The 20,535-nt window shown below is 52.1% G+C and overlaps 2 protein-coding genes across 2 annotated transcripts; both read right to left on the bottom strand.

Annotated features, from left to right (window-relative positions):
• Window positions 1-6,666: 6,666 nt before the first annotated feature.
• Window positions 6,667-11,453, bottom strand: LOC121663473 (keratin, type II cytoskeletal 75-like). The gene is made up of 7 exons (XM_042025753.1): window positions 11,379-11,453; window positions 10,877-10,990; window positions 10,802-10,827; window positions 8,844-8,904; window positions 7,761-7,925; window positions 7,268-7,393; window positions 6,667-7,146 (listed from the first exon to the last, which is right to left on the bottom strand). Exons 1-7 carry the CDS (start codon window positions 11,451-11,453, stop codon window positions 6,682-6,684), a joined length of 1,032 nt encoding a protein of 343 aa, XP_041881687.1. The 3' UTR covers window positions 6,667-6,681.
• A 2,590-nt stretch (window positions 11,454-14,043) lies between these two features.
• LOC121663457 (keratin, type II cytoskeletal 6A-like) lies at window positions 14,044-17,946 on the bottom strand. Its single transcript, XM_042025736.1, has 9 exons — window positions 17,389-17,946; window positions 16,804-17,018; window positions 16,463-16,523; window positions 16,259-16,354; window positions 15,849-16,013; window positions 15,458-15,583; window positions 14,846-15,066; window positions 14,570-14,604; window positions 14,044-14,450 (listed from the first exon to the last, which is right to left on the bottom strand). The coding sequence occupies exons 1-9, from the start codon at window positions 17,872-17,874 to the stop codon at window positions 14,242-14,244; spliced, it is 1,614 nt and encodes a 537-aa protein (XP_041881670.1). The 5' UTR covers window positions 17,875-17,946; the 3' UTR covers window positions 14,044-14,241.
• Between the last annotated feature and the right edge of the window lie 2,589 nt (window positions 17,947-20,535).

The raw sequence follows: 20,535 nt of genomic DNA, 5'->3' as shown, positions 1-20,535 counted from the left end.
TGATGGTGATGGGGCGATGGTGATGGGGGCAATGGTGCAGGGCTGGGAGGCTCCGCCCAGCCTGGAACCAAAGTTGGCACTGCTGTAACCGAACCCTGCTCTGGCTGCACCAAAACCATGTCCACGTCTTGGAGAAGGACAACTTCCACCAGCCCTTCTGGGCCCGGACCATGGACCATCACAGCTTCTGCTGCTGGAACAGCCCAGAGCACCCCAGGGACACAGGGCAGTGCTGAAGGCGCACCAGTTCCTGGGAAGAGCTACAGAGGAAGAGACAAAATTCCTTTCGGCATGGCCGGAGCTGGTGCAGTAGGAGCAGCAGGACATGGTGAGTGCTGGGAGAGGGGTTGGTGCTGGCAGCAGATTCCTGGGTGCAGTTCCCTCTGCAGGGCACCTTTTCCTTTTATTTATGTGGAAAACAGGGCGAGGCTGCATGAAACTTCCACAAAATGTTTGTGATGCAAAGAATGGGGACTAATTAACATTTATTGTGCTTGGCAGCCAGAGCAGCACCTGGTCTGTCCCATTCAGGTTTGAGGAATGCTTTAAAAACACAGGGGCCATAGTTAGGCCTTGTGTCAGGACAACAAAAATTAGGGAATTTGGGTCAGGTGAATTATTTTCAGGTGAAAATTCCCCTTTTTTACTGGTTGGGTAAACTGAAATTGAGACTTTGAAGGTGTAAAATGCTTTTTATCCAAGGAGATCCTAATTTTTTGCTGATCCCTCTGCTTTCGAGAGAGATTTGAAGGAGAGAGTGACTCAACCTACTGGTTAATAAAACTCTCAGCAATAAATGTGAATTTCCTGGGAATTAAGAAAGTCTGACTGGCAGGTTAAGGGTAAATGACCATTTTGTTGTTGGTTCTACCTAGAAAAATGTAGAACGCTGCGTTTTAATGCTGGGAAACATCTGCAGGGCCAAATCTATTTTGCAAGATGGTTTTCCTGCAAGTTGCTGATCGGGGTGTTTTCCAACATGTTCATTAATTTGAGGAAATTGCTGATTAGTTGAAACTGAAACCAATGCCTGGAACATTGGTGGCTTTTTCTGGACCCTCATTGGCCAAATCCTTGGAAAAGCAGCATCTCCTTGTCCCTCACTTGAAGCTTGGTCCCACCTGATTTGGGGTAGGGCCTTCCCCTCTTCCCTTTTGCCCTCATCGTGGTGTTGGGATTGGGTTCTTCCTGCTGCTCCTGCGCGTGTTGGGTCCCTGGAAGGACCAGATGGCGTTGGAGCCATGTCCCTGCGTGGAAGGGTGGTGTTTTGTAGGGAAAGGTGAAGTTTCAGATGAAGGGTTTGGTTTTGTTCCACATGTTTCTTTCCTCTTCCCTGTCCCGTGGTTGGTTGGGATTGGAGCCACAATCCCCAGCTTTGTTGGAGATATTTGGGAGCTCTTGGATGCTCCGGCTCCACGGCTCTTGGACATGCTGAGGGGATCTGGGCAGGAGAAGATCCTGAGCTAACCTCATGGTTCTCCTCAATCCTCGTGTTGCTCCAGACTTTGGTTGTGTTTTGGGGCTCTGGCTGCAGCTCCTTTCTCCACATTTTCATTCTCAGGAACTCCTGCTTTGGATGAGCCAACCAACACAGCCATGCCTGGGAATGGTTTGGGGCAGGAATCCCAGGGAGGGGTTGTGGGAGGAGGGGTCTGCAGAGGTCTGATCCCAGGGGAGAAGGGGGCAGTGGGTGAAGCTGCAGCTTCTCCAATGCAACAGGGAAATGTGTTGGAAATGTTGTCGAATAGACTCCAAAGAAACCCCGCCCAAACCTGAAATGTTTTGAGTGAGTAAAGCCAAATAGAATTGTGGAATCATGGAATGGTTTGGGTTAGGAGGGACCTTAAAGCTCATCCTGTTCCACCCCTGCCATGGGCACCTTCCACTATCCCAGCTTACTCCAGGCCCCATCCAACCTGGCCTTGGACACTTCCAGGGATGGGGAATGTTCCAATTCATCTTGGCTGGGGCGGCGAAGGCACTGGACACAGCTGTGGCTGAGCCTGCAGTTGGATGAGACCTGAGGCTGCACAAAACCTCATCTTCATTCATGGGAGGTCTCCCATTTGGGGAAAACCCTGGGGATTTAGGATCTTGTGATTGGAGAGGCATTTGGGTCCTCAAATGCCTGGATTAAATGCTGGAAAGTGCTTTGGAAAATGCTTTGGAAAGTGTCACACCCTGGGACGCGGGGTGTCGGTGGGATTTGCCGCAGCTCCAGAGGTGATGGTCTCTGCTGTGCCCTCACTGATGTTACAGCTGGTGGTAGCTCAGCCATTGGCTGTAGCAGACCCTTTACTCAGTGCTCAGGTTACTCACAAGCCTGAGAGGGGCAGCTCAACCCAATCCCATCAGAACTGCCTTTATTGTTCCCATGCTCTGGAAGAGGTTTGGAAAACCACAACTTGGGCTTGCGATGGACACCTCAGTGTCCTGAGTCACCTTCCCTGGGCTTCGGTGGTTCCCTGTTCTGGGCAGTCTCTGGATCACCTCCGCAGTTCAGTCTTTGTGCTCAAGGAGCTGCCAGCATTCCAGTGGTTTCTCTCAGTTCCTCACATCGAGGAGAGCAGGAACATGAGGAATACAAACAGAGTGAGGAGATGAGTCACTGATCAAACCTTCAGGGGGATTTTGGGGCTGCAGTCCCGGATCTGGAGCTTTAAGGCCAAACCTTTGTTTCTGGGGACACGAGTGACTCAGCAGCAGCAAGGAGTGGACAGAGGATGTGTTGCACACAGGGAGACCTGGCAGGGGCTGGGAAAACCAACCTTTAAAAAGCCTTTTGAACTCAGATCTGGAAATCTGAAGAATGGAGCCCCAGGCATCTCTCTTCCCCATCAGGACGGAACAGATTCCTTGGGATCTTGCCCAAACAGCGCAGGAGTAACACCTTTGAAATCCAGAGCAATCGACTGACATGCGCTTGGAACACCAAAAACCTCTGGGATTTAGTGATGGGTTGTGGGAGCCCAATTCCACAGAGGCCCTGGCAGGGAGGAAAAGCAAAGGAAAAGCTGCTACCACTTTACCGAGACTCTTCAGTGCCCTTGGATGAGGCACTCCACCTTGGCTTTCAGCTCAGCTTTGCTCACGGAGGCACAACCCATGTCCTGGAGCATGTAAAGGATTTGGGAAATGGAAGAGAAAAGTGTTTAATGCCAGCAGATAATGAGGTTACAAACTCCCAGGGCTGCTCTCTTCAAGGACACACATTTTCCTACGCTATTAAAGCCTTTTACTCCCTTATCCTCTCAGGAAGATGACAAATGTCACTGGACACAGAGAGGAGAAGGAAGGGTTTGGGCCAGCTGGGGTGTCCAAACATCCTAAATGAACACACTCGGCTAAAGTTGATCCAGTGAAGGTGGGATTCTACTCTAATTAAAATCTGCCCAAAAGTTGGCCTTTAGGTCCCTCTAGAGTCTCTGGAGAGGGAGAGGCCTCACCTTCCTTCTGACAACATTGGCTGCTGTTCTCCATAAAAGCCTGGAATAAATGTTATGTTTGGTTTACAGAGCTCAGAGCACAACAAACTCCTCCTCTGCACAGGCCTGGGGCGGGGGGGCTGCTCCTCACGGCTGTGAGAGGAGGAGAAAACATCACTTTGCTCCTCATCATTCAACTTAAACATAGGCACATGGTGGGATCCTTGGGACTGTCCTGGGCAGGGCCAGGAGCTGGACCAGATGATCCTTTGGGTCCCTTCCAGCTCAGGATATTCCATGATTAAACAGGAACATTAATCTAATCCCCCTCTTCCACCTCCAAGTGCCCAACCCCAGCAGCTGCTGATGGAAGTCACCCACGAGCACCTGGAGCAGATCCTGATCCTTGTGCAGCCTTTGCCATCCCAAAATCAGCTGAGATCCGTTCTACAGAGTGACACCTCTCATCACCTGCAGAAGTGTCTTCCACGGGGAATTGCTGCCAGGAAAACCAGACCTGGGCATTCTTTCAGCTGGAATTGTTGGGCAAATCCCTGTGAGTTTGGACTGTGCATGTATTTATTTTTCAGTGGAAGAGGTGGGTTCAGAGGGACGAAAATGCAGGAAAGGCAGGTAAATCTTTCCTGTGGAAATGAAATAGGTGATTTTCAGTCCCCCCCTTGCTGGAATATCAACAGGGCTCTGTGCCATGGGTGGGAACACTCTTAATTCCTTTGGCTGCAATGGGATAAGGCTTAGCCCTGGAAATCCCTCTTCTAAAGGTGCTTTTATGTGATTTTCTTGGCATTCCCATGGCCTGGGAACGTGTTCTGCTCCATGGAGGAGAAGTTCCTGCACGCAGCCCCAAAAGGCACTGATGTTTTAGGGTGAAGCTGTGTGGGAGTTCTGAGAGTTGAGCACGTTTTTTGGGATCCAGCCTAAAAGGAGCTCAGAGAGCTCAGCATTTTCCTGGTTGGGCCCTGGGTGCCTGGGAGAGTTGGCATCTCCTGGGAAGTGGAAGGAGCGGGGTTGGCTCGTTGTCTCCGGGTGTTTAATTGTGGAGCTGGGCTGATCTCGGCACCTCCAGCCGGGCTGACCCAGCCCAAACCTTGGCTCAGGAGCTTCTCCCTGCCCTGGAATCACATCCTTGGTAACTCCTGGCCTGGTGGCTCTGCCAGCCGCTCCAGAGAGGGGATGGAGATAAAGCCCAACTGCTTTCCTTCGTCTGGAATGAGCCTTTCCAAAAGTTTAGCTCTGATCCATGGGATCCATCTTCCTTGGTTTTAAACCCCCTTGGAGCATTCCTGCTGTTCTGGCATCTCCAGGGGCTGCCTGAAGCGCTCTCAGTCCACAACAGAGGGAGATGCTTCTGGGGAACAACTTTTGATCCCAAACTGTCTTTCTGCTCTTTGGCTGGTTGGGGTGGTGGTGTTTCTGGCCAGGTGAAAGCAGCCCCACCTTCTGGGCTCTGTGGCTGTTAAACGTGGAAAACCTGCCAAGGTGCTGCTTTGGGATCCCTCTCCCGATGCTCCAGTGCTCCCCCTCCTCTCAGGACACAGACAGGGAGGAGCAGGGGATGGGAAGGCTCTGAGCAACAGCCGGTGATGAGACCAAATCTTCTAAAATGACTCTAAAATGACACTTGTAGGGGGATTCCGTGGTGGCACAGAAACCCCACACTGCTCGTGGTTTGATTGCAGTTTATTGAAGAAATTTCATAAAATCCATATAAAAAGTTCAGCAGGAGCAGAAAATGGGAGGAACGAGCTGGTTACATTTTGGCACAGAATTTCCCAACCCTCTTCTTTGCCTCCCTCCACTTCCCATAAAAAGAGAAGGAAAAAGAAAAAAAAAAAAAAAAAGAAGCTAAACCAGAGATGTTTTTCCAAGTTATGTAAAATTTATGGTTTGGGTTCAACAATTGTTGTTCCTTCTTCCTTTTTTTCCCCCACTGGGTTTCTAACCCGTCTCCAGCTTCTGGGAAGGGGAATGACTTTCTGCTGGGACACCTGTGGGTCACATGGGCTTTGGGCTTGAAATTATCCCTTCTGGGTGGGTGAGGAACTAATTGGACATTAGAGAGAGCCCTTTCACCTACGGAAAATTAAGGCTGAATTTTCAGATGTAGGTAGAGCAGGAGAGCCCTGGAGTGAGCCGGCAACGCCAGAGGAACTGGGGAATGGAGAAACTGCCCGTGGGAAGACGTTTTGTTTTCAATTCCTTAGGAATGTGGGGAGTGAGGGAGGGGTAGCGGGGAGGGAGCACCACGGGCTCAACTCTCCCGGAGCAGGTGAAGGAACAGGCTCCTGCTTCCATGGACCAGAGGTAAACCGAATTCTTGCCCCTCCTCTGGATTGGCACCGGGGCACTGGGAAGGTGCTAGCTGAGCCCTGACGTTAATGAGACTCGTTAATGAGACAGCTGATTAATCACTGACAAGCTGCACTGGCCAGCTGGGGGAGGGATCGCTCCCAAGCCGAGAAATAGCGCTGGGAGGGTTTTTCCTTAATGGCAAAGTGACAAGCGGGGATTTTGAGATGATTCCAGGCTTTGTGCTGGCAGGTGACGGCGCTGCTCGCCCTCCCCTGCTCCAGGTGAGTGGCTCAGCTCCGGTGGCTCTTCAGGGTGGTGCTTTTCGACACAAACCTCACGCTGGAGCTGCTTCCTGCTCCGGAGCCGAATCCCCCGGCCCGGCAGCTGGAGCCGGTGCCGCTTCCCCCGGTCCAAGCCCGTTGTTGAAAGCCGAGCCCAGCCCCAGCGTGTTCCCACCTCTGCAGCTGCTCCCAGATGAGACCACGGCTGCGAAGGGCAAGCAGGGGCACTGGGTTTGTTTGAAAGAGTTCAAAGGAACTTCAAGCTTTAGTTTCACACATTCCAGTTATTTCTCGGACGGTCTGTTACTGCCTGGATTTCACACATCTTATTCTCCAGCCTTTCTTCCTGGCCTCAGACATCGGAGTCTCCCAAGGGACAATCTCAATGTACAAATCCTTTCAAATCAAGATCAAGGAAAATGTGCCTCAGGCTCTTTGGTGTCCCTAGTCCCACCTAAAGGGCTGAAAAAATTAGGCAGCAAAACCTAATTATATTAATTTTTGTGCTGATAACTACAAGCTGCATCTTCCTTGTCTTATCCTCAATTCCAGGTACAATCAAGGAATCACGTCATATACTGTTTGTGAGATGAACTACTTACAAATATTCACGGCACCAAGGCCTTCTCCAGCCAGCCTGGAAGAAAGAGAGGATGGAGAAGTCAGGGCTCATTATTTAGGATAATTTCAAGCAAGATTTTGGCACCAGGGACCTTGGAAAACAGACCCAAGGGGGGCTGGGTCTGATGGGGAGCACCCAAGAGGATTTGGAATGCCCCCTGTAACTGTGTAGGATGGGGGTGAGTTTTCTCTGCAAGATTTGGTGGCACTTTCAGTTCCTTGCAAGGCAAAGGTGAGAACATTTCTGGATTTGGACATGATTTGGTTTGCAGGGGGAGCTCCCACCTGCTCTCCTCGCCCTCCAGCAGCTTCCTGTAGGTCGCGATCTCGATGTCCAGGGCCAGCTTGACGTTCATGAGCTCCTGGTATTCCCGGAGCTGCCGGGCCAGGTCAGCCTTGGCTTTCTGCAGGGCTGTCTCCAGTTCCTCCAGCTTGGCCCTGGCGTCCTTGAGGGCCAACTCCCCGCGCTGCTCCACGTCAGGGGTGGCCGTCTGCAGCCCGGCCACCTACGGGGACGGGAGCAAGTCCAGTGATCATGTGGTGGGTTTGGATACCGATTCCCAGGCCCCCTCCAGCCAGGGGTGGAGACGGGAGTGCCCCACGTTTGGGGAGGTCCTGTGCCTGTACCTGTTTCTTCACGCTGTCCATGTCCGAGTGGAGCCGCTGCACCAGGCTGTTCATCTGTGAGATCTCCACCCTCGTGTTCTGGAGGTCATCCCTGTGCCGGCCGGCTGAGAGCTGCAGCTCCTCGTACTGGGTGGGCGGGGAGGTGGCTTACGGGGACAGGCAGAGACTGACCCTGCTCTGATCCTCTCTCGACCAGGACCACACTCATCCCCTTGAGCTTCAGCGCATTTCCTTCCTCCTTCTGTCTCCTTCTGCTCCTCCATCTCTCATTATCAAAGCAGCATTTTCACATGGAATTGTGAAGGACCAGGGATTCGTTAAGGTTGGCAATCAAGTCTAACTGCCAAACATCTCCAAGGAACTATTTGAACTCCTCTCAAATCCACTTCATTTTACACCTTTTCCCCCTGTTCTCGCTGTTTGTTCTCTCCAGTATAAATCACCCTCTGGGAAATGCTCAACAAAAATCTCATGCTTGTTTTCACCTCCTCACTTTCTTCTGGTACCAGGACTCGGCCTCGGTGCAGCTCCGGTTGGCGATGTCCTCGTACTGAGCCTTCACCTCGGCGATGATGCTGTCCAGGTCCAGGTTCCGGTTGTTGTCCATGGACAGATTGACAGAGGTGTCAGAGATCTGGAAGTGCAGCTGGGACAGCTCCTGTAAGTCAAACAAATTCATTTTCTGTCCCAAATGCTTTGCTGTTTGTTTGTCCTGGACCAAGGTGTAGAAGAGGGATGGGGAGGAGCTGCAGCACTGACTGGCTCTTGGGCTCTTCGAGCCTCTGGACACCAGGAAAATGGGGGAATAGCAGACTGGGAAATTTGGGATACTCTTACTGCTTCGTAGAGGGCTCACAGGAAGTTTGTCTCCTCTGCCAGGGCATCCACCTTGGACCCTAGATCCACCTTGTTCACTTAGGCAGCATCTGCATCCTGGAACGGTGACAACGGAGGTTGGACCAGGCCTTCTCTGGGTCCTTGGATGAAGTCTTTGTATCTAACACAAACCTTTGGATTTTCAGATTAAATTAAGAACTGAAATTCCATATTAAACCAGAAATTGAGGATTTCTTGATCTCTGTGCCTTTAAACAGAGCCAAGAGCGAACTGATTTCTCCCCTCCACCTTTTTTTGGGAGGGGAGGAGGGAGGGTGTCCATGGATCCAAGCACTGAATTTCCCTTTCCTTGCCAGGGCCCAGACAGATATTTTGCACGATACTTGAAGCAGCAGAAGCTTCTTATTGTCTCCTGCAGGTGGGACCAGGGGGCTGTGGGGGTCGGGGATGGACACAGACAGGCTGAGGACTGGAGGAGCATCTGGTGAAGCGACAAGGTCTGGATGACCCAGAGCTGATCTGGAGGACCAGGACACCCCTGAGTTTGGGATGAGGGACCTGAAACAAGGAGGAATTATGGCCCAGCACTGCCCCACTGGCACAGCCGGGCGTTTCTGCTTTCTGGGATGACTCCACTTGTCTTGGTACTCTGGGCCTGGCATTGCTGGGTACAAAGGGTGATTTGAATGTGGTTTGCCTTTCCAAAGCTGTCCCTGCTTTGGTGGCGGTGCCTTCTCACCTTTTTGAGCACGACAAAGTTGTTCTCCGCTGTTGTGCGCTTGTTGATCTCCTCCTCGCACCTGTGGGGAGGGAGAGCTCAGAATCCCTTCACAGCCTCCCCCAGGGGCTGTGCAAACCCTCTCTTCACACGAGGAGAGACCAAAGGGTCTCCTCCTGGGGGCGTTTACCACCAATCCACAGATTTTTGGAGGGAACAGCGCTGGACCAGAGTCCTTGGTGGAGCTTTATTGTTTCTACTTCTATGTCACTGATCATGATGGACAAGGCAGCACCCCTGGGGAGGCATCTAGAAAAGCTGCAGGCCCTCATTAAAGGCACCTTTTGTCCCATGAATGGGAGCCTGGTGCTCCCGAAACATTCTGGGTGGAGCCGGGGGTGAGCTCATCGCCACACCTGGTTAGTCAGGAGAGCCGGGATCCCGCCGCGGCTCCCGCGGGATGGCCGGGGAGGAGGGCGGGGTGGCCTGGGCAGGGAGAGCCAAGGAAGGGAAGGGCAGGGAGAGCTCTTGGGAAAGGTCAAAACCCAGCGGGAGCCTGGACTGATGCCCAGCTCCCATGTAATGATTAAATGGGGGAGATGAAAGAGAGAAAGAGAGAAAGAGAGGAGTTCAAAGGAAGGAGTCCGTGCAGGTAATAAACCATCGGCCTCTCCTGGCCCTTTCATGGGGGAAGATTTATTCCCATCAGGAATATCCATCCCTGAAAATCATTTCCATTAAGCAGAGCCCCAGCTTTGCAGCAGTTTGTGGGTCTCGAAGCTCTTGGCCACGTGGAAGAGGAAATGAAATGCTTGTTGTCCAGATGCTGGAAAATGTTTGGCCCAGAGGAATCAGAGGTTTGGGTTGGAAGGGACCCTAAAGATCATCTCATTCCAATTCCCATATTAGGAAGAAAATCTGGGAGCCAAGAAGTTTAAAATAGATAAAGGTGGGAAGGACAAATTTCTAGGAAGTGGGGCAGGAGCCTGATGTCCTTTTGCAGGTGTAGATGCAAGAGGGTGGTCCCTGCCCAGCAACGTGTGTGACGTCATTGAGCTTTCCCCCCAAATCCCCTGATTCCAAAGGAATATTTGCCACTTCCTCAGGCACAAGCAGAGCTCTAAAGTCTAAGCCGCTTCTCTGACGTGGCCTTTGACTGTCCAGGGATTTCGTGTGCGCACTGATTTCCTTTCCCAAGGCAGTCAAGGATGTTCCGATGCCGCTTTGGGGCTGGAGGGAACTGTTCCTGTTGGGAAAGGTGGCACAGAGTGTCAGGCATGTGATCTCCTGGGGAAGGCAGAGCAGAGGGTTCTGGCAGGGTGCGTGTGCCCTTGCTGGGAGCTGGGGTGAGCACCTCTCTCCCACCTCTCGTTTTTCTGGTTCCCCATTGACAATTTAAGCTCCTCATTGATTCCCATCCATTCGCAGTGGATCCCTCGTGGCCATGGGAGCAGACACAAGTACTGGATGGATGTTTTCCCCAAGTGCAAAGAGCAGAGGAGAGAGGGAACTCCTGCTCCCAGCAGCCCAAAGAGTTGCTGAGCCGAAACTCTCGCTCAGGCGACTTTCCCTGGGGTGGGAGGTAACTCCTCGCTTTCCAAAGTGCTCAAACTCCCCAATACATTGAACGAATTCTGATTTAAGCTAAAAAAGGAGGGATTTAGATGGGATATGAGGAAGGAATTCCTCCCTGTGAGGGTGGGGAGGGCCTGGAATGGATTTCCCAGAGCAGCTGTGGCTGCCCCTGGATCCCTGGCAGTGCCCAAGGCCAGGCTGGACATTGGGCCTTGGAGCAGCCTGGGGCAGTGGGAGGTGTCCCTGCCCACGGCAGGGGTGGGAGGGGATGATCTTTAATGTCCCTTCCCATCTAAACCTTTCCATGATTCTGAGGTCACATTTTTTGGGCTGTCTTGGGCCTTTTCACTGACACAGGAAGAACAGAGTGAAGGAAAACTGTAGTTTTTCTGGGGGTTGCCTACCTGACCTTGAAGTCCTCCACCGTGTCCTGCATGGCCTCGAGCTCGGAGCTGAGCTGCAGCCTCTCCCCGCCTCACATTGCTGATGTACAGCTCAAACATGGGCTCCAGGTTATTCTGCACCATTTTCTGGTCTTTCAAGAGGCTCCATTTGGTCTCCAGAACTTTGTTTTGTTGCTCCAGGAACCGCACCTGAAACCCATCAGAACAATATAAATAATTCAGCATCCTCAACTCAAAACTTGCCTTGCTTTTCATGGAATGGAGGTTTAATATGGCAGGGATTGTAAATATTTTCTGTAATTTAAAGCATGATTAGATGGGTGTGTCACCAAAAGATCATTGGTAGGAAGATTCGAGAGCCAGGGGAAATATTCAACTGCAAGGAAATCTGGAAAAATAATTTGCTCCGCATCCAGGTTGTCAAAAAGAGCTGTAGGGACAGTCTGGATATGGAACAAAATCCTGAACAAAACCCTTTACCCTGCTTTAGTGATTAAGAATTAAATTTCTAACATTGAGAACTCCCTGACCCCATCTCCAGGCAATGCCAGAGCTGGAGGAGCAGAACGTGCCTCACCTTGTCGAGGAAGGAGGCAAATTTGTTGTTGAGGGATTTGATCTGGTCCTTCTCCTCCTGCTGCACCTGCTGCATGTTGGGGTCGACCTCCAGTTCAGGGGCACCAAGAGGCGCTGGTTGACCTTGACCTCTTGGATCCCTCCAGGGCCACATCCAAGCCCTGCTCCTCCAGCTCTGCCTCCTGCCCTTGGGCTGTGTCCTGATCTGGCAGCCCAGGGCCCTCTGCTCATGGCCATCCTCGTGCTCGCCCCGAGGTTGTGAAGGCTCCTCCTGCTGAAGGCTCCAGTGGCCCTTCCCACACCTCCAGCAGTGCCGTGGGACACGGACACACAGCCGAAGCTGCTGCGCTGGGCGGGCGTGGCGGCGGGAGCAGCACCCAGCTCCAAGAGACCCAACATTGGAAGAGGACAATGAGGTGAGGTGGAAGAGGAGCAGGAATCTTTGCGAGTTGGGATCAGTGATGCCATGAAGATTTTTTGCCTTTTCTTTTATACCCCTGTTATACCTTTTTACAACTTCTGTATTCTCAGTGCTTTTTCCCTACATTCTTGGACTTGTTTGTCAAGCTAAGAGACTCAACATTTTAGAAGCTTCGTAGCTAGGGATCAGTGTGCCCCAGAGCCCAAGGTCCTCTCCAGAACACATTCTGTAAACCAAGATAGAACCATCCAGGGGAAGGTTCCTTGGGGAGGGGAGCTCACTTGAGCCTCTCACTGGGGAATATTTGATAGATATGCTAATTAGTAAAACCTAAAATGTTATACCCAATGTTGGGGGGGACACTCTTACTCACACACACACACAGAGATACTCTCAGCGGGGTGCATCTCGATGCATATGACCTGGACGTGTACACCTAAGGATCCTTAAAATAAATACCAAGGTAAAATCCCTTTTCCCCTTCTAACCGTGTATGACTCTTGATTTTAAGACCAAGAAAAGGCATCATCAGGAGTCCCCTCAGCCTTTTATTCTTTTGGAGAGCTGGGCTTGACCACAGCTCAAGGGAGTGAGCTCACGGGTTCGGTATCTGGCACCCAGCCACCCCCACCCGCTCCAATGCTGCGGGCTGGCAGCGACAGCTCGTAAAACTTTCTAACCTGTGTTTTCTAAGCTGTTTTTCAAAGAGGAGATTACTGGTGGGGCAAAAAAAAAAAAAAATCCATTTCCATCCACAAGTTGCCTTTGGGTTTGGTTTTAGCTTGGTTAAAGTGGTTCCTGTTCAGTTTAAAGCTGATGAGACCGAAGTTGCTGCCAGAGGGAATCCAGAGGTGGGGAAAATGCCAGTTCAATGTGCTTTGCTAAAGAAAGAAACCTGACTGCCCCCAGATTTCCAGCCATGGTGGGGTAGTGACAACCTCTGCTGATCCAGGCAAGAAGTTCCTGTCTTGGTCTGCACTCCTGAGCTTTGCAGGCAGAACTTCACCTGCACTGAGGTGCTGCTGGTAAAGGTGGGGATTTGGGACACACCAGCGCCTTTCTGGGAGCCCGGGTGCTTTGAGGCAAAATGATGAGAATTCTCAAAGTCCAGGGTCCCCTGAGAGAAAACAGCCTGAGGTGTGAAAGGGCTCATCAGATGAGTCACAGAACGCCCTGGGCTGGAAGGCACCCACAGGTACCATCGAGTCCAACCCCTGGCCCTGCACAGACACCCCAAAATCCCACCCTGTGCCCAAGGGCATTGTCCAAACGCTCCTGGAGCTCTGGCAGCCCCGGGGCCGTGCCCATTCCCTAGGGAGCCTGGGCAGTGCCCAACCACCCTCTGGGGAAGAACCTTTCCCTGATCCCCAGCCTGAGCCTGCCCTGGCCCAGCCCCAGCCGCTCCCTGGGTCCTGTCCCTGGTCCCCAGAGCAGAGATCGCAGAGATGCCCCTCAGGATGAAGCTGCAGCCCCTGAGGAGTCTCCCCTCAGTCTCCTCTTTTCCAAAGTGGACAAACCAAGCGCCCTCAGCTGCTCCTTGTGGGTCCCCTGCAGACCCTTCCCCATCCCTGTAGCTCTGGATGGAGCCTTGATGCTGGACAGCACTGAAATAACAAAGCAAACTCCAGCTCTGCTGCTGCCAGTGGGATGTGGACCAGAGAGGCTGGAGAAAGATGGGGGGGGGTGCTGAAGAGGACGACCCACTTCCTTTCCAGTGCCCTGAGGGTCTTTCACTGTCTCACAGCCTCCTCTGGGGACATTATTCCTCCCAAAGAGGGTTACTTTGGGGGTTTAATGGGTCCTTTCCATTTCTCATTATGGTAATGGCAGTGTTTTATCAGTCCCTGCAGGAGGTTTGTGTGCAGAACAGATGAGCTGCAGCACTCATTTTCTTGGGAAACACAGATTTATATCCCTCCGTGACTCATCCCGTTTGGTTACAGAGGTGTGGGCACAACCACCGTGGCATAAAAGGCTGAGATGTCGTAAAGTAGGAATTAAGATAGAAGGACTTTCTCTAGTGCCAAGTAGGAAGGGTAGATATCTTCCCATCCTCACGGAAATGGAACATCCAAATGTTCTATTCCTGTTGGATATGAGGTCCATGGAGTTGGAGAGGAAGGAGCTGTCTCAACTTATGTATGACTTTTTTTACCTTCAAAGCAGCAAAGTTACTCTGCTGCACCAACCGCTCTTTGCCCCAGGGTATGAGAAAAGAATTGGAATTAAAAAGAGGATGCGACAATTAATTCCACGTGCCTTTTATTAGACAAGCACTGGGAAATGAGGAATCTGGAGGGTCAAAGGACAAATGGGAGCACAGCATCTTTTCTATAAATAATGACAGATGGGTTTGATTTCCAAATCTTTTGAAGGAGCTGGGTGAGGACTGGACCCAAGAGAAGCCTCGGCACTGGTGGCACTGGGGCCTGGAGTCAGCTCCTCAGTAACATCTCCTGGTGGAAGAGCTGGTAGAGATGGACTTGAAGCTGGAGCTACTCCCTCCGACCATGCACGAGCCATCCGTGCCGTGTCCGCTTGCAGAGCTGGAGCCCATTCCCAGTCCAGCACAGACCCCACCTCCAGCCCCGCCACTGAAGGTCAGGCAGTTCCCGCTTCCATATCCCATTCCTGAAGTGGTTCTGGTCATGGCTGCCAGAGGAAAACGCCCTTGTGAGAGACATCCACTGGCAGCGGATGAGTGGGATGGGCTCTCAGCAGGGGTGGGAGGTAAATGAGAAAGTGCCAAACTCTCTCTAAAAGTTACTTACAGATGTTCACTGAGCCAGCACCTTCCCCAGAGAGCCTGTCAGGGAGCAAAAGAGAGCCAGTGAGGGTTCAAGGGGAACCTGTCAGCAGGACCTGCTCACAAAGGCAGGAAGATTTCCTTGGAATATTTTTGAAAGGTGGGAAGTTTGTATGATAGGCTGCTCTTCCCAAACAGCTCCTCTTCACAGGCACTCCCAGGTCTGAATGTGGGTCTAAACCTGACCAGGGTCCGCAACTGCACCGTACCTCTGAAAACTGGAATATAAAATCCCACCCACCTGCTCTCCTCGCCCTCCAGCAGCTTCCTGTAGGTCGCGATCTCGATGTCCAGGGCCAGCTTGACGTTCATGAGCTCCTGGTATTCCCGGAGCTGCCGGGCCAGGTCAGCCTTGGCTTTCTGCAGAGCGGCCTCCAGTTCCTCCAGCTTGGCCCTGGCGTCCTTGAGGGCCATCTCCCCGCGCTGCTCCGCGTCGGCGATGGCCGTCTGCAGCCCAGTGACCTGCAGGGGAAAATCCAGGTTTTCATTCCTTATTGAGAGCATAATCCAGCTTTTTGTGTCCTGAGGTCCCGATCCCAGGTCTGATATTTGGGTTAACATCAATAGGTCTTAACTATCACTGATCCATGAATTGAATTCAATCCATTGACCTGATCCATGTTCTGAGCCAGGTCACAATCTGGATTTACCTCCATAACTCTCAGCATCTCCTTGGGTTCATCGATATTACACTGAGCAACTCTTGGTGATGTCACTGCTCTGATATAAGTCCTGTCATGTTCATTCCTGATTCAGCAGAACTCCCTTGGATGAATTTATTTTTATTCCCTGGACAACCCAGCGGTCAGGTCACAGTAAGAGTTACATTTGATGCACTGGCAGTGCCCTTTACCTGTTTTTTCACGCTGTCGATCTCGGATCGGAGCCGCTGGACGTGGCGATTGAGCTCCGAGATCTCCTGCTTGGTGTTCCGGAGGTCGTCCCCATGCCTGCCAGCCGTGGCCTGCAGCTCCTCGTACTGTCACAGAGAGGAACAATCAGTCAAGGGAAAATAAGCGGGATTTAGAGCCCAATAATAAGCTGGATTTAGTGTGAGTTTGGGGGTGTTTGCACTCCAAAATGTGTGCGTGTTCCCAATCCCAAATTAACGCTTCCAAATTTCGTAGGGTTATTAAATCTGAAGACATTCTGTGTTTCAGAATCACAGTGGGACCCATCTCCCCGGGGGAATTTGAGGATGTGAGGGTGGTTTTCCCACTGCAGAAGCCTTCCCAGGCACTTACCCTGGACTGGTACCAGGACTCAGCCTCGGCACGGCTCCGGTTGGCGATGTCCTCGTACTGCGCCTTCACCTCGGCGATGACGCTCTCCATGTCCAGGCTCCGGTTGTTGTCCATGGTCAGGATGACGGAGGTGTCGGAGATCTGGGTCTGCATCTGTGACAGCTCCTGCAAAAGCAGCAAATATTCCCAGAAGTCACAGGGTGAGACACAAACGTTGCTCAGAGGATGGAAAGCCCCGAGGTTAGAGGGGTGAACAAAAGGATGTTTCCAGGACAGCTTCATGCAGAAATGTGAAATGGAAAAACCAGTGAATTATTTAGTGCAAGAGAAGGGAAAATAATCAGCCCTGAGGCTCTGAAATGGGAAGGGAAGGCAAGGACTGGGAGAAGAATGCAAGCGCTGGTGCTCACAGCTTCGTAGAGGGCTCTGAGGAAGTCGATCTCCTCCGTGAGGGAATCCAGCCTGGCCTGCAGCTCTGTCTTGTCCAGGTAGGCAGTGTCCACCTCCTAGGAGAGGAAACACATCAGCAGAATCAGGTGAGTTTCAGAGAAGCAGAGGAAAAGCTGAAGAAGGGATTTCTTGCTGGGCCAGGAAGCCGTGTGGGTCCCACCCACCTTCTTCAGGGTCACGAACTCGCTCTCGACGGCCGCTCGCTTGTTGAGCTCCTCTTCGTATCTGTGGAATGGAGGTGGAGGGGTGGTATAGGCTTGTTTAAAAATAATTTCATCATTTCTAATGGACTAATTAGAGGACCTCTATTTTTTTTTTTTTTTTATGTACAGTTCGGCACCTTGGTCTTTTTGTCCTGTAATTTTCTGCCTGTGACTTTTCAGCAATATTTTATATTAAGCTCAGGCCTTACTCAGAAGATTAAATCAGCACAAAGGCTTTTTTCCCTTGTTTTCTGCATCTGTTGCAGTCCACCCAGGCCCAGGCAGACCATGAAGAGACTCACTTGTTCTTGAAGTCCTCAGCGAGACTCTGCACCTTGCTCAGCTCCCCTTCCAGGTTCTCCCTGTCTGTCATTAGGCTGCTCAGGTGCCTCCTGAGGTTGTTCAGGTAGGTCTCAAAAAGGGGCTCAATGTTCTTTCTCACTGTTTTGTTCTCCTGCTCTTGCAGAAGGGCCCACTTGGTCTCCAGGACCTTGTTTTGTTGTTCAAGGAATCGGACCTGCAGAGAGAAGGGTGTTTTAGGACGGTCTTCCTTGGAGACGTGAGGGACATCCTGCGAGGATTCACTTGCTGGAAGGTGGGAGCTCTCAGCCCTTGGGGAGCAGCTGATGATTTAAACACTCCTGCTCTCTTTCCCAACTCTGCTTCCTTACGTCCTTACACCACTTTGTCCCTGTTTTCTGGTCTCAGCATTCCTGAAAGATGTAAATGGTCTCCAAGCTGGAAACTCTCAGGATTTGTTCCCAAGCTGCTGATGTTAGAACTGCAGTACAGGGGCAGCAAAATTGTGGATAAAGATAAAATTCACCCTTGTTTGTGCTTCCCCACAAAAGAATCACCACAGCACAACCGGGAATCTCAGGTCTCACCTTGTCGATGAAGGAGGCAAATTTATTGTTGAGATTTTGAATCTGATCCTTCTCGTCCTTACGGATACTCTGGATGTTGGGGTCAATCTCCAGGCTGAGCGGCTTCAGAAGGCTCTGGTTGACTGACACTTCATGGATGCCCCCGACTGGGACAGCAGGGAATCCAGGGCCACCACCAAACCCAAAGGGACCAGCAACTGCCCCACCAAACCCACAGGAGATCCCAGTGCCAGCACCAAAACCTGCAAGTCCATAGAAGCCACCACCTCTTCCAGCCACGGAGATCCTCTGGCATCCGCCAAGGCTGTGGAGGCTCCTGCTTCCAAACCCTCCGGGGAGCCTTCCATAGCCAGTGGTGGCACCGCAGCTTCCAGCTTGGGATGCAGGGCGCAGGCAGAGGCTGGAGCTGCTGGTGTTTGGGATGAAGGCAGAAGCAGCGCTGAAGCCGGTTCTGCCCTGGCTCCTCACGGTGCACTGGCGGGACATGGCAGCTGCCAGGAGTGATCCAAGGAATGAAGGAATGAGAGGAAGTGGCTGGAAGTGAAGCTGTGCTTCCCCAGCCTGGGACTGGCCCTTTATACCCTCATGAGGAGGGGATGGCTCCAGTGTGGAGCTCATTCCGCTGATTAACCAGGCCCGGCACACCCACAGTGAGTTCACCATGAGCACCTATAGTGCTTTCAAAAAAGTGCAGGGGTTGCATTTTTTTGGTGTTGAAATATCTGAGAAAACCTCGATAGTGGCTGCTCAGCTCCTGTTTGCAGCCACCCCTTTCCCACTCCCTCCTTCCACTGCTGCGGGAGATGGTTCCTTGTTGGGCAAGTGCTCGCTCATCTCCAGTCCATGGATGAATCAACCCGAGTTGTGTAAGGTTGATTTGGTTGATTTTGGAATGTTGGTTCCTGGTGTAAGGTCCGAGCTCTGAGAAGTCTCTGATCATGGTTTGTGGTTTTGAGCAAACTCCAGAGTGGCATCAGCACCTCAGGCCCCAACCTGATGGAAATTTTTCTCTTGTTCTCGTGCCCAAACGAGAGTTCTTTAAAGCAGAACTGGTACAGGAGAGGGAAAGAGGTGATGGAGGGAGAGCCAGGGTGGTGATGAGGGAGTCTTGGAGCATCCGCCACCAAAATCCAGCTGGGGAGTGGGAAGGAAGTGGAGGGAATTTTATGAAGGGTGTTCTCAGACCTTTTCTGCCTGTGAAAACTGTCCATGTTCCACAGAATCATCAGGGCTGCAAGAGACCTTCAGGATGACCCAGCCCAGCCACCAGCCCAGCACCACCATGACCACCCTAAACCGTGTCCCCAAATGTGGCGAATCACCCTGATTTGGGCTGGCAACAGATGGTGAAATACCAGAACCTGCCCCAGACGGGAGTTCCCATCATCTGTGATGCCACAAACCCTGACTCGGCGATTTCTCAGGGCTTCACCTACACGGATTTTTGAGCTGTTTCCTGACTCATGGGACAACCTTGTCTCTACACGGTGTTACCAGGCTGCCCTCCCCACACCTGTTGTCTTCCTCCTCTGATATCCCTTACTCACCAGGAAATTCAGTGCTTACGACATTGCTCACGGACACCTCTCTTCACTCCTATGCCCTGTGGCTTCCAAGAAAAGCCAAACAGGGCACTGCCCTGGTGAAGGACACGGGGATTCTCCTAGAGCAGGGGATTCTCCTAGAGCAGGCAAGATGCTCCCAGGTCTCTCCCAGTGCCTTGTCCGGATGCCCAGGGGTGGACGCGCTTTTCCCAGCCCCTGCAGCCCCTGGGGTTTGTCAAGGTTTGTCTCCACTGCGGATGCCCAAGCTGAGCAGCCACCCCTTGGAGGAGCTCCCACAGAGCATTCCTGGGAATCCATGGCTTTTCCCAGCCATGTCCAGGCACCGGGATGTGCTGCAGGTGTTTGCAGATGCATCTTTCAGGAGCTTGTCCTGGCACACGTGGCAGCTGGACAGAAAAGTGAGGGTGACCAGAAGCTCTCAGGAGGGAAATAGGCGGTTTCCCATCGTCTGTTTTTGCCTTTCAGCCAAGCTTTTTGATTTTTATTTCTATGTTACTCCTTGTTCTCGTAACATTTCCATTACACAACCTGGAATGACAGTAACTGTCTTGGGAGTGTTTCAGCTCCTGTGTGTTACAACAAGCAGCCGTTTTTAAGAGAGAGGAGCTCCTGTGACTGAGCCTTGGGCTGTGCTAAAGAACTCTGTAAAACCCTTAGTGGCACCAACCTGCAATCAGCTCCCTCCACACACTGCAAATCCAGGCCCCTGAGAGCCAGCATCATCCGTGTCATTATGACTAAGGCTTTAATCTGGGTTGGGCTGGAATTAATGGGGATCATCTTCTCCTGCTGAAACACCGGCCCCAGGTCATGGCTGCAATCTGACGGGATGCAGGAGGTGACCGCCTGGTGACCAGGGCCCTGCTCTTGAGCTGTAGGCTCAGCTGGAGGCTGGTTGAGTATCCAGAGGTGTGATGCCCAAGAAGAACAAAATATTCCGGCCCTGGCTGGATCAAAGGCTTTGTCCTCTCTGTGCCGTGACCCAGGTGTGCATGCAGGGGGTGGTACCTTCTGATGTCCCCGTTGGACGTGGGACTGAGTGTTGTGTTGGTGTCACAGATGACAGAAAGTCCCTTCTGGGGCAGGTTCTGGTATTTCACCATCTGTTGCCAGCCCAAATCAGGGTGATTCGGCGCATTTGGGGACATGGTTTAGGGTGGTCATGGTGGTGCTGGGCTGGGTCATCCTGAAGGTCTCTTGCAGCCCTGATGATTCTGTGGAACATGGACAGTTTTCACAGGCAGAAAAGGTCTGAGAACACCCTTCATAAAATTCCCTCCACTTCCTTCCCACTCCCCAGCTGGATTTTGGTGGCGGATGCTCCAAGACTCCCACTAATGCCCCGTGTATTGACCCCTCACAGCATGAGGGGCTGGAGTGGGTCCAGAGATGGGAACGGAGCTGGGGAAGGGGCTGGAGCACCAGGGAAGGGTCTGGTCCCTCCTCCTGAGGAAGCTGGACAAAGGAGGCCCAGGGGAATTCCCTGAAGGAGGGGGCAGCCAGGGAAGAGTCAGGCTCTGCTCCCAGAGAACAACGGGACAAGAGGAAGCAGCCTCAGGCTGTGCCAGGGGAGGTTTAGGTT

Source organism: Corvus kubaryi, unplaced genomic scaffold (genome assembly GCF_017639235.1).
Source record: "Corvus kubaryi isolate FWS band 111438036 unplaced genomic scaffold, C.kubaryi_AGA036_p1.0 37277, whole genome shotgun sequence".
NCBI classification, from domain to species: domain Eukaryota; kingdom Metazoa; phylum Chordata; class Aves; order Passeriformes; family Corvidae; genus Corvus; species Corvus kubaryi.
This window is presented reverse-complemented; position numbering and strand designations above follow the sequence as displayed.